Raw genomic sequence first — 12,474 nt, 5'->3', positions numbered from 1 at the left:
CTCACATATGCTCCTGATTGCCGGATTTAATTGAGTATATAGATAATATTACGACCGATGCAATTTATGACGTAATCCAAGACATTGCACCGAAAATGATTCAATCAATAATTATGTGTCATGTGCGAAGTCAATGGCAAGAGTGTTTGGAATTATTTGTGCCTATTTTAAAAGAGGAAGGACTTTGTTTCACGTTCAATGCTCTCAATCTGCCTGACATTTATACAGACGAGTGGGTTTTTACAACGTTTTCATTCATTATGATAGGGAAATCTAAAGTAGTACTTTCAGATTGGCCCCGGGAATGATGACCACAAACTTCAATAAATCTTATGCATTAGGATGGACCCTAGACAATGGATATATAAACCAATCTGCTGCGACAAATTACCCGTTTCAGGCGGTTCAATCAGGTGTCGCAGTTAAATTAATGTTGATCCTTACAACTTATCGAAGGAACATGGATCCCAAATGCAGAGAAATCGACCAGGGATATAAACTATTTCTAACTACGCCCGGTGAAACACTCATATCATCACGAAAATACATGCGACTTCCGATTTCAACACAAAATCGGATCGAGCTCAGTTCAAAAGATAGAGCTACTAATCTGCTGTTTTGTCTTAATACTTTTTGAGTACTGGAACAAATTATGGTGAATTTGAATTTTATGCTTATATTTTTTATTTAATTTAAAGCAGTGGCACTAACGACAAAAAAGTGCATAATAAATATCTCAAAGCGCCAATCAAATTTTTATGATGAAATGTTTTTTTAAAAATTACATTATTTAAAGCTTTTTTCGTACAGTATTTTCTGGGTCTTGAACAGAATTAAAGTGACTTTAGATCTATGCTCATATCATTTATTTAATTTAAACCAAAGGCAGTATATTTCAAAAAAGAAATAAAATCAAGATCTTGTAATTCATTTTTGAAATAACTGAGAATTTTTTTTCTGTACTTTGTTGCAAATAAATATATTACTTCAAAGTTACTTTGATGAAATACATTTCATGTAGTGCGCCAAAAAATAGTTTGTTGTGAAACAACAAAATAGAATAAGTAACTAAAATCTCAAGCGAGGAGTGAAGCGATGCTCTGCGGTCTTGTTTTCACTATTTTCAGTGTTCAGTTCACTTTTTAATCCTTTATTTTGGAAAATTTGATGTGAAAAGTATCAACTTAAATGAGATTTACACTTTTACTACTGATTTTTGGGCTGCATGTGGTGAAGTACTTGGATTGTTCTTGGGTATTTCTGTGCTGAGCATCTTTGAACTCATTTATTACTTGATGCTTCGTTTATTTTGGTTCAACCGCCAATTGATTTATATTGGTTTGTGGACATTTTCACGGCAGTTTTTGAAATTTTGAAAGTATTTCTAAATCCATGTAAGCGCTTGAATTTTGGATTTATGATCGATAATGATCCAAAAGTTTTTGAAGCACTTACATTGTATGAGAATTCGACTCATCCTTTGAACCCGTACAGTTTAAAAACGAGATTTTTTCCTCAAAAAAGACGCCAACAAGGGGCAAATATCTTTATTTATTTTCTAAGAATATTTCACATATTTTATTTGGGTAACGCATTTTAATATAATATTTTTAAAAATTCTTCTGGATAAAATTTGCCAATTGTTTGAAAATTGAATTAAATTGTAGCGTATATTAGAACTGAAAAGAACTACTTTGAGTTGACACAGAAATGATGAGAAAGCGAACTAAAAGTAATGAAATGAAGATAATAAATCAAATGTACATAATTTGTTCTATTTAGAACGAAGCGCACTTTTCATAATACTGTAACGAATGAAACCCATGAAGCTGCCATAGAATAGTTCATTAAAAATACAGAAATTAAATGCCAATGTTTATAATTTGCTTAGAGATTAGTTTTTTCCTCTTTCGTTACTGCTTCGATAAATCGTTTGCCTTTTGACCCTTGTTATTGCAAATGCCTTCCAGACGATTTGAATCGCGTGACGAATCTACTAATAATTTCATTACATTTTGGTAGTTATTTTGTGCAGCTTTGTGAAGGGCTGTGTTACCGTCATTGTCTTGATGAAATACATCTGCACCCTTTCGAAGTAAAAGTTGTACGACTTGCTCATGACCTAATGCAAAAGGGATAAAACAATAATTAAATACACATTTTTTATTCCATTTTCTAATTTTTCTCAAAATTACCCATTAAAGCGGCACGAATAAGTGGTGTGCCACCAGATCGGGTACAAGCATTCACATCAGCACCAGCATCCAAAAGTCTTTCACATGCTGTTAAATGACCACTTCTAGCTGCGTAATGTAAGGCGGTGTAACCGGTTGAATCGATATTATTGGTTTGGCCGGACACGATATGCTTATCCAATTTATCCAAGTCATTATAGAGAGCTGTTGGGATGATAAGAATACAATGATATCGAAATTATGTGTCTCAATCATTCCTTATTCAACCATACCTGCTGACCAAATTCCGCGCTCAAAATCCATTTCGTCCAGCGATTGTGTGGCAATGGTTGACTTGCATTTGCAATGTGCATCATGTTGATGGCCCATTTTTTATTGAATAAAATTGAATCAAATCAGAAAAAATTGCTTTCTCACAACACTCAATTACTTTTGGAAACAGAAATAAGATGTCTTGTTCATTGTTCAACGTTGGAAAAGATTCCAAAAAAAAACACTTAATTAAACTAAATACTAATTGCAATGAGATTAGACGTGTGATTAAACTTCACGTTGTAGTGTCCATACAACTTCAATTTCGCCAGTTGAACAGACCACCTTGTAGCCCAACAAACTTAATGAATTTATCACACTCATCGGCGGTCCCTTAATATTCACACCATTCACAATTTCCGTTGTACTATTTGAGAAACGTTTCGATAAGGCCTTCACTTCGTCGGCATTCAAACCAAACACAGCTGAATCAGATGCATGCAAGGAACCCTTAACAGCGATGTACGTAAATGTCCCTTCGGGCTGTGTAATCGGTACTGCCACAGTCACAACACTTGGTGGTGATTCCATTTTCTTCTACTTTCTTAAAATCAGTCGAAATGTCTTCTTCAATCGAAGATGTCTTTTGTTTAATTCAAATTTTTATGAGTGTGAGTATAGAATAGAGTTCTTTACACGTTGTTTTTTTAATGCTTTTGTTTTGTAAATGCGATTATTCGTCGGGGAGATCGACTTGTGAATGGTGAAATTGGCTGTTGACCAATGCTTCGCGCCCGGTGTTTGCTAAATTATCACGATCCACGGTTGATGCAGAATCAAATGCCAATTGCTCGTTTTCACTTGTCACTTCTCGCATAGTCCACATGTACTCATTGTAATCCTGCTTCACGGCTGTTGATGATGATGCGACGACACGATATCCAAGGGCCTGAAAATAAAAATCAATGTTAGTAAACGTTCAGAGAAGAAAATTTTTATTCTTTGAGTAAAGAATTAAATAAATTGCATATGCAATATATCAAATAGTTGAATCGATATATGAAATAGAAGAAATGATTCATCTCATCTTGTAAGAATTTCTCTTACTGCGGTGACTACATTTCAGTCAATTAATCATTTTGGATTATAGAAATCTCAAAATAACTTGTGATTAACGGATAACAACTAATTCGAAATACTTTGACAATTTTTTGTGCGTACTATATTTGCAATTCAAAGTACTATACAGCCATAATTTCATGACTTTCGAAATGCCAATTATAGTACATCAAAAAAAAATCCTGTCAAAGTGTCTCAAAATAGACGATCAACTGGTAGTCCACATATTTGTATAAGGGAGGAATTTAAAATGAAATGAATAATTTGTGTGATAATGAACGCACCTCTAATGATGTTAGGATTTTGCATGGATGTGATAAATAAACGATGGTTGATTCATCGCTGTAACCGCCGCATGGAAATCGATTCAATTGTTCGATATCTGATGCTGTAAATGAACGATGAAAATGATTCAATGTAAATTGTAAATGAAACTATATTATATAAAATAAAGTATCTCGCAACAATTCTACGGTGATATCAATGAGTAAATGGATGTGTGTGCAATTAGTCATATATCGCTGAACGCTTGCTAATGAGCGGCAATAAAACAGAGCTGTTATAAAATTACGGTGATATAGATAAAGTCGACTGTCAATACATGATAAGAGTGCAAATAAAAGTATACCCATTACAAAAATTACGGCCATCAATTTAATGGAATTTACATATCGCAATGCATTCAAAAGACACCGACAATGTGTGGTCTCCATTTTGCGGCAAATAAGGTCATAAACAGAAGCTTATACAAGCCAATTTGAGATGGAAAAAAAACAATAATTGTGGCAAAAAATTCACTCAACCCTTTTACGCGGATGAAATGATAAGCCGAAATAGAATGAATCACGCCAAATTAGGGAATTTACGTAAAAATGGCAATTTACACATACATCCTAACACATAACCGAGCATGAGCAACAATGAATTACATGGAAACGGCATATAAAACGCTCTCTGATTCGAGTCAAGAGCACATTCTATCCATTAAACCATTTCTTTTGCAGTGCATTTTAATTGAAATTAAGCACAGAACATTAATTTCATAACAATACTAATTTGCGATTGTCCGGTTGGCTCAACAAGAACCGCTGCACTTTTACAATGAAGCGGAATAGCGAAAAAAAAACTTGAACTAAAAACACAAAATGAACAAGCGCGAAAACAAGAGAAAAAAGGCAAACATTGAATTACAACTACATTTAGTACGGTTTTGCTAACTTTTTTTGCTGCTTCGAAACGTTTCATGTCGTGTGGTTGAATCTAGATAAACATGACTTGACTACGAAATTCAAATCACAAAATTAAAATGAAAGAAATAATGACGACGACGACGACAACAACAAAAGAACAACGCAATGTATGTGTACATGTTGAGTGAGTGTTTGAAATAAAATAAAAGTACCTTTTAGTCCAGAGACAAGTACACGAAATGGATATTTATGACTGTAACTAGACAAGTTACCCCTAATCAGAACGTATGGCATTGAAACGTATCAACTTGTTGTTATCTAAACTATTTTTTTATAGGAAAAAAACAAACAGTTTTGAAAGTTCACCACCAAATTGAAATTGCATGGAAAAAGAGACAAAGATAAAAATAGCAAGGATAATGTTAGTGTAGAAAATTGATTGAATTAAATTTGCAATTTAAAGTATTAACAAGTTTTATATTTGTTTTTAAACCAAGCGTCGAATGAAATCGAAATGTTTAGTCTAATCACTGTGGTGTGATGTGATGGAATGGAATAAACAACACTGTGGTACTGGATAGTGACGAAGTAGTAAACAACGTTCCATTTATAATTTTAAAAAATGCGAAGCGTCAGATGGTAATCGAACGATGTATACACACAGGATAACACGGTGAGACTGGCCTCAAGTGTACAAAAAAAAAACGTTTTCATTCCTGATTGGCCTCAACCTTGGCAATTACCCATGTTCTATTCAATATGCATGAATGAGTTTTCCATACAGTGACAATGTCCTTTCTACCATTCCAACCGTCAATACTTCTAACCTAAAGCCTAATTATATGAATCGAATATACCATAATTATTATTTGATTTATTTTTATTACCGTTTTTCGTTAACTAATGACAACGTAGCAGCGAGAAGCTGCCAATTTTGTACGCAATTTTCGCATAATGTTTACACAACGCTTAAAAGGAGATCGACATTGATGGCAATATGTAATAAATAAGCGTTGTGACAGCAAAATATGAAAATATTACTACAATTTAGATTCGACATTTATTGAGAATTGGCACGTCATCCGATTTTATCAAAATGTTGAAGTGTATGTCTGTGTATTCAGGGCTCTTCGTAAAAAGTGGAAAACGAACAAAAAGACAAACAAACAAAACATCGTTGTAATGTCTATTGCCACAACAACAGTTCGAATACGATATAATTCTGTGTGTGTTTCTACATTTCAGGGGATAAAATAAAACCTTCGGAAAAAAAAATCAATAAGTTCGAAGAACCAATGGCATGGTCAGTATCACGTAACAAGGGAGACCTTATATGAGGTTTTATATATCATACACGAAGAAGAAAGTCATCGCCCTCAGACAACGAAAAACTTTCTCAGACAAAAAAAAACAAAGACTTTGACGAAAAAAATCGAAAACGCGATTTTGGTAGTTTAGAAAAAAAGCGTTTTTTCAAATGTAATTCAATCGATATCGAACCGAATTGACATGACTGAATTTTCTACAATGAGACAAATTTAATCAACTAATTTTCGCGGCTAACTCAAAATGAATATGAGAATTTGTGATTGTGTATATAGATTAATAATGATGAGCAATGACTTATTCCCTACTGAATGGCGAAATGAATTATTCTTTTAATAGCTACCGAAAGGAGGATAAAAAAAACTGAATATCATTGACATTCGCCACCAATGAAATTCATTTCTTGCTTCTCATGTGATTTTAATTTCGATACGTACTAAGTATGAGATCATTCAGTGATAAACAATTGTTCTAGACTTTTCGCAAAAAAGACACATCTTAATACTGATGTAATTCTGTTGTTGTTATTTGCCCCAACCTCACCCGAAAATTAAACTCGTTCGGTATCCACGAAATGATAATAATCACACTTTAATTGCTCTTGGAATGGAATACTCACTTTCGCAAGAAAAAATATAACACTTTTACTAGATGTAATCCAACAAAATCGCGTCAAAATTCACAACTGCGTTCTGAATCGAAGTGTATCTATGCGCTGTTTGTGAGACAATAAACTCAAGTGTGTATTTGTGACGGAGCTTACGTGCTGTCCAACAGTCGTTAAGAAACCAACAGACACCAAAATTGTTTTTATTAGGCGAATTGTCATAATTTCGTATCTGACACTTGTTATGAACGATACAGCAGCTGTGACACGTGTGGTTGTCTCTCTCTTGTCCGAAGCATGATGGTTTGACATGTTTCCGTTAGGGGCGCCACCTATACAAATACGTTCATTTTGAGGTTTTGAATAGAACAACTGAATTTTCCATGATATTTTATTGAAACAGATTCATTTATTGTTGGATTTGTTTGAATGGTTGTAAATATTCGTCGCGATTTATTGCGTTCAAGTATTTTTTGCGTTGCTGCAGAACCCATTCGAGGTCCGACTGGTTTTTCTGCGATTTGGCCACGTCAAGTGCCCGTTCCCATCGATGCATACGAACGCAAAGTTGAATTGCCTCGCTAGTCTTATTATTGTGCAGCAGAATGGTCTCGGCTTCATTACTTCGTCCCATCATCACCGATATCTCTGCCATTTGCTCATAACTGTTCGGTGCCAGATTCTGTAACAGAAATGTTTATTAAAACCCTCGAACTTCAATCTCATTCTTCGTCTCATTCTTTGTCTTTTTCTTTCACTATCGTTGTTATTAATTGCCATACAAACTCCTTTCTTACCTTGATGTGCTGCAAATATTTCACTTTATCGATTTGTAAAGACGCTGAATAGGCCTCTTCAGCAATTTCCAGTTGATTCTTCTTTGATGAGATCGCTGCCAATGCAGCCCAAAGAATTGAATCCTGAACGCGACGACACAACGTCAGAGCTCTAGGCCATAACTCGTCGTTTAGCAGTTTATGTAATGTTTCGCATAGCAAATTCACTTGAATTGGATACAATGCACCCGAGCTCTTGAATGTCACAATTGAGCCTTCAAAATTGTCTAGAACGATATTTTTGCCCAGCTCGCTGTTGAAAGCAAATTGTATTTTGAATTTTTTGTCCATTTTCTGACTTTCATTTAGCAAAAATTTCTTACGTAATGTCGAATGTGACCCTTGTCAGCGCAACAACTGTAGGATCCATGCAAGCCTCTCCCGGGCAATACCAAATGCTATACGAAGCATCATGTAATCCAACCAACATGTTTGACTCACTTGCCCACATCGTTGAAAGCACCTGAGTTCCTAAAATCAGCCAATTTTTGGTGTATTTTAATAATTTGGTTTGTTTTCAATAAGAAAAAGTGCATACCAATTTTGTAGATCTCAAAGTTTGAACCATTTTTCAATGATGCACAGAATATATCGCGATTAGTGTCAATAAAAACCATGTATTGGTCATCAACGGTACCGGCACGACTCACTGCAATTTGCTGTACGGTTGTTTTCGTATGACATGTGGTGACTTCATTCTGACGTGATGCACCTGGCATCAAATCAAACACATAAATCACTGAAAGAAAAAAAGGCCATCAAAATTCATGCTAAATAGATATATTCAGAAGAACACGTACAACTTTCATCGCCACAATCACGAACAGCCATGTAGTGTAAGCCTAATGACAGTGTTTTCTCATTCAATGAAGTCAATTGTGCTGTTAAACCCGAATATTTCGGTGTTAGATGCAATCGACCGGAATAAGTGAATATGGAAACCGCAGTACTGTCCAATACCAGAAAATGCCTGCCAAGAAACGAAATTTATTATACTCTTTTTATTCAGCGCTATCAACTGTGCTGCTACTTACTTTTTCGCCAATATTAAAACCTTGACATCGGGTCGACCATCAATTATAGTCAATGGCGTGTTTGTATACTTTTCATTGTAAACATGCACTTGATTTGTGGTTGCCACGACCAAATGCCCATAGCCAATCTCCCATTTGATAATCCGATCCGGAAAGTCCAGCGTGTCTACCGTACGGGTAACAATATCTTGTAGCTCAATAACCTTGCGAGCTATTGTTTTCGCTTTGAGATTTCGACTCACTTTCTCTTGTTCGATGATATGTGCAAAAATAAGCGTGCCCGTTCCACCACCAGCCGCTAATTGAGTTCCATCTTTTGACCAACGAATACTGTAAACTGATCCGATTGGTGGCGAACTGAATTTCGTATTGCTGTAAGACCACTGCAAATGAATCATCAAAATTAGGACAATATAATTTCTTCGGTGAAAAAGAGATCTCACTTACTCCAGTAAAATGACACAGCTTCAACATGTTGAATCCTCCAACAGCCAAATAAATTCCCTTGGGCCCGAATTCAACCGAAGTTATGCTATGATCTTCCACAAAACTGGCGTATATCAATGAACCTTGACTGTCCCAAATTTTGTACTGACAATCATCTCCTCCGGATGCAAGATGTTGAGTCTCATTAGACCAGCACAGGCACAAAACACTCCCAGAATGAGCCTTCCACTGAAAGTAAACTAGAATTAAGGTCTCTTTTGTTGATCAATTAATTTAGTCTCATTCACCTTGATCAATTTGCTATTGGCTGCTAATGGTTTGATCGCAATGAATGGCCCGGTGCAGTATGCGATAGACATCGAATTTGGCGACCAGCATGCAGTTCGAATTGGAGTTTCGTTTTGAATTATTGTCGATCGTAACATGCCCAGTTTTGACCATACTTTAATCACTCCATCCTCGCCGGCAGTTAGTAAGCCAGTTCCATCGGGACTCCATCGCGCTGCATTAATTGATCCAACATGTGCATTCACAATTCGTTCAGCTCGAGCACTACGATTCAGCATTATGAATCGGCCATCGTTGCTACAAATCAATAGCGAGTCACTCGCTTTGTTGCCACTATTACTGCCCGGTCCACTAGACTTGGTGGATGTTCGCGTGCCACATAGCCACTGCAAGTCAGTTGGATAGAAATCCTCGGGTAATTTCGCTACTTGTGTTCCTATGCGAGTTTTTGCGTCCCATTTGAATAACTGTTGCTCGTCGCTGTGACCAAACAAAGAGCATTGAAAATTGACGATTTGGTATAATCTACTGGATGCGTTATTTTTGTCTCATTCAATTCTTACCCAATCGTATAGACCTCATCATTTTTCGACCAATCCAGACAGCACAACACCCCATTGTGCTTGGCCTCCTTGTTGATATTTATTTTGAATTTCATCCTGCGGCCAAAGTGAGTTGATTTTATGACTCGAAGATAAAATGTTGGAAAGCATGAAACACAGCGTCTGTTTGTATACACATGGTTTCCGGGGCAACAATTGTGTATTTTGATAGAGATTTCAAAATCGGTCCGTTATAATTTCATTTTCCAAAGACCAAAAGAGAAGAGTATTTTTGTCGTTTCCAGCATTTTGTTCCTTTTGTTCTTCCTAACAGATGCAAATTGAATTAAAAAGAATAGATGAATATCATCTTGTGGGCACCGGTATTTCGAAGAAATGTCAAACAAAGTTACGAATCGTACTTCAATTGCGAGTTAGCAATGAATAGAAGAGAAAAAAGGCAGAGTTAAACCATGGAATGATTCAAATTGTTCTACGAAGATGACAGCGGTCTATGGAACTATTCCATTAGAATTGGGTTTTACATAGAGCGAAGCATAATTGTGCATGACTTACGGAATCCAAATGAGAAAAATCATTTGCAAAAACCAGCCTGTAACATCTCACCCATAGGCATATTCTCATTTGGGAATATGTTTGATCATATCTTTCGTCAATTTTCTCGTTGAAAAATTAATTTCACATCGACAAAATTGTTCAAAAATTAACCGGTTTGCAATAAATCAACGCCAAACAATGCTACACAGAACGAGTGAATAAAAAAAACACAACGAATTTTGACAGATTGAATGTTCGCCGTGGTTGGTAGCTCTGATTTTCGTCGCAGTACAGCGATTTTCGCTTCGTTGGTGTTGGTGGAGTTATTTTGGTGTTGTTGCTGCACAATACAATACAATAATGATACGATACTAAGCGAATTGTCCATTATCACGCTCACACTCATAGCGAATCGGTACGCACACATGCACAACGCCATCGTCAATGGTAACAACAAATCGATGCTGAACGAGAAACTTCAGAAAATCAGAATATTGAGTAACAGATTCAGCTGAGTGTGTGCGTAAACACGAATAGCTGCAAAGGCGACAGCCAAACCAAAAGAAAATCATTTTAAAATTACTTTCCGACAATTTAGATGTGAAATTAAATTTGTAGTTGTGTTTTGTTTAAAAGAAATTTATTTGTGTTTGTGCGTCTGTGCTAATGAACAATTTGCAAATAATTGATAAAATAAAAGTCCAATAGACAAAGAACAAACAATTAATCTGAAAAAAAACTTAGAATTTGTTCCACATCCAAGACACTAAGTCTATCATCCGTATTGGGGGAGAGAAAAATTCAAGGGAGCAGAAGCGAGACAAAGAGACACTCACGTTTACACATATTTACGTGAATCGATCGAATTAAAAGGAAAATAATAAGCAGACGAACATATCACAATTGGAATTTTGATTGGTGGTAAGTAATTTTAACTATGATTATTGATTTTTTTGACGAGTGTTTTGCTCTGTGTAGAGAAATACGGTCTAAGAACCTGTGCTATGTGCAATAACTTCGGCATTTCGCAGAAATGTCAATCAAAGTCAAGACTCGTAGTTAGCAAAAAATGATCAAAGAAGTAAAGAATAAACAGAGTCAAACCAATGGGATGATTTGAATTTTGCCACGAAGTTGACACCGGTCTATAGAATCATTTCATTGAAATTTCGTCGTACATGGAGCGAAGCATAAATGTGCATGACTTACGAAATCTAAGTGACAAAAATCGATATTCTCAGTGAGAGTAAGCCAGTTTTAGAAGAGTGTGCGTACGCCTCAGTTTGCCATGTTCCATTTCATGCTGTAAATATGAATGGATGTAATGCCGTTGTGTGGTGCTTCGCGCGTGTCGGTGTGTGCGTACCAATGCGAATGATATCAGTCCATTACGGTGTGCGCGTGTGTATGTGTCTCTCTTTGGTGAACATACATGTATTGGCGATGTACTTGTGCAATACAGTACCTGTCTCCCGTCAAATAAGAATCCGCTTCAAATGAATATGTCAAAATACACATTTTGGCATCGTTTTCATATCATTTCTTCTGGTTTTTGAAGCATTTTTTTTTTCGTACAGATGATGACTCAATTGATTGTAGAATTTAGGAAACATTTTCTGCTCGTCAAATGACAATATAGTTGACACAAAACCTATATCAACGCTGACAATATGAGATATGTGACAGTTTTCACGCCCTTTTTGGATCCGAACTCTATGTCGCGCGAGAAATAACTCGTACTCCGTTTGAATAAAATGACATGTTTCCCTATTTTTTCCGCTGAAATTGAACCACCAACAATTACTTTTTTGACACGCACAAACAAAAGCACTGGCCCACACACACACATACACGCATCGAGACAATAAAAAATGATTAATTTCTGACAAGGTGTGCTTTAAGTAATTAAAAAAGGCAGCAAACAATTTTCATAAAATCAGCAATAAATTTGAAACACTCGCTAAAGAATGAACAAATAATTGACTGTGTCATATCCATCACAGTCATGCCAGTGTGATAGACAGCGGCCAATTTCCCGTCTGCTTTCTTTTCCCACCTAAGCACAGAATGATTGTGAGCC

The 12,474-nt window shown here is 35.9% G+C and overlaps 5 protein-coding genes across 6 annotated transcripts in view; 1 reads left to right on the top strand and 4 right to left on the bottom strand.

Annotated features, from left to right (window-relative positions):
* Positions 1 to 1,076: 1,076 nt before the first annotated feature.
* Positions 1,077 to 2,608, bottom strand: LOC129569773 (ankyrin repeat domain-containing protein 39). The gene is made up of 3 exons (XM_055448940.1): positions 2,468 to 2,608; positions 2,196 to 2,399; positions 1,077 to 2,122 (listed from the first exon to the last, which is right to left on the bottom strand). The coding sequence occupies exons 1-3, from the start codon at positions 2,562 to 2,564 to the stop codon at positions 1,914 to 1,916; spliced, it is 510 nt and encodes a 169-aa protein (XP_055304915.1). The 5' UTR covers positions 2,565 to 2,608; the 3' UTR covers positions 1,077 to 1,913.
* Positions 2,609 to 2,735: 127 nt separating this feature from the next.
* Positions 2,736 to 3,038, bottom strand: LOC129569776 (uncharacterized). Its single transcript, XM_055448943.1, has one exon. It carries the CDS (start codon positions 3,036 to 3,038, stop codon positions 2,736 to 2,738), a length of 303 nt encoding a protein of 100 aa, XP_055304918.1.
* A 141-nt stretch (positions 3,039 to 3,179) lies between these two features.
* LOC129569775 (uncharacterized) lies at positions 3,180 to 6,883 on the bottom strand. Of its 2 annotated transcripts, XM_055448941.1 has the most exons (4): positions 6,626 to 6,883; positions 4,969 to 5,079; positions 3,851 to 3,954; positions 3,180 to 3,396 (listed from the first exon to the last, which is right to left on the bottom strand). In XM_055448941.1, the coding sequence occupies exons 2-4, from the start codon at positions 5,048 to 5,050 to the stop codon at positions 3,181 to 3,183; spliced, it is 402 nt and encodes a 133-aa protein (XP_055304916.1). In that variant the 5' UTR covers positions 5,051 to 5,079; positions 6,626 to 6,883; the 3' UTR covers position 3,180. The 2 variants fall into 2 exon arrangements, with proteins under 2 accessions (XP_055304916.1, XP_055304917.1); XM_055448942.1 differs by lacking the exons at positions 4,969 to 5,079; positions 6,626 to 6,883 and adding an exon at positions 6,426 to 6,471.
* Positions 6,884 to 7,066: 183 nt separating this feature from the next.
* On the bottom strand, positions 7,067 to 10,625 carry LOC129569771 (intraflagellar transport protein 80 homolog). The gene is made up of 10 exons (XM_055448936.1): positions 10,413 to 10,625; positions 9,858 to 10,163; positions 9,294 to 9,774; positions 9,007 to 9,234; positions 8,560 to 8,942; positions 8,326 to 8,495; positions 8,064 to 8,264; positions 7,849 to 7,996; positions 7,487 to 7,778; positions 7,067 to 7,371 (listed from the first exon to the last, which is right to left on the bottom strand). Exons 2-10 carry the CDS (start codon positions 9,950 to 9,952, stop codon positions 7,099 to 7,101), a joined length of 2,271 nt encoding a protein of 756 aa, XP_055304911.1. The 5' UTR covers positions 9,953 to 10,163; positions 10,413 to 10,625; the 3' UTR covers positions 7,067 to 7,098.
* Positions 10,626 to 10,781: 156 nt separating this feature from the next.
* LOC129569772 (stress-activated protein kinase JNK) overlaps positions 10,782 to 12,474 on the top strand; it is a 44,586-nt gene continuing 42,893 nt past the window's right edge. The window contains exon 1 of the mRNA XM_055448938.1: positions 10,782 to 11,315. The gene's annotated coding sequence lies outside the window, so the exon portion shown is untranslated. The remainder of the gene's footprint in view (positions 11,316 to 12,474) is intronic.

Source organism: Sitodiplosis mosellana, unplaced genomic scaffold, assembly GCF_009176505.1.
Source record: "Sitodiplosis mosellana isolate CC-2019 unplaced genomic scaffold, AAFC_SMos_1.0 Smas_scaffold_42, whole genome shotgun sequence".
Lineage (NCBI taxonomy): Eukaryota > Metazoa > Arthropoda > Insecta > Diptera > Cecidomyiidae > Sitodiplosis > Sitodiplosis mosellana.
Note: the sequence above shows the minus strand (reverse complement) of the source record. Positions and strands in the feature narration are given on the sequence as shown.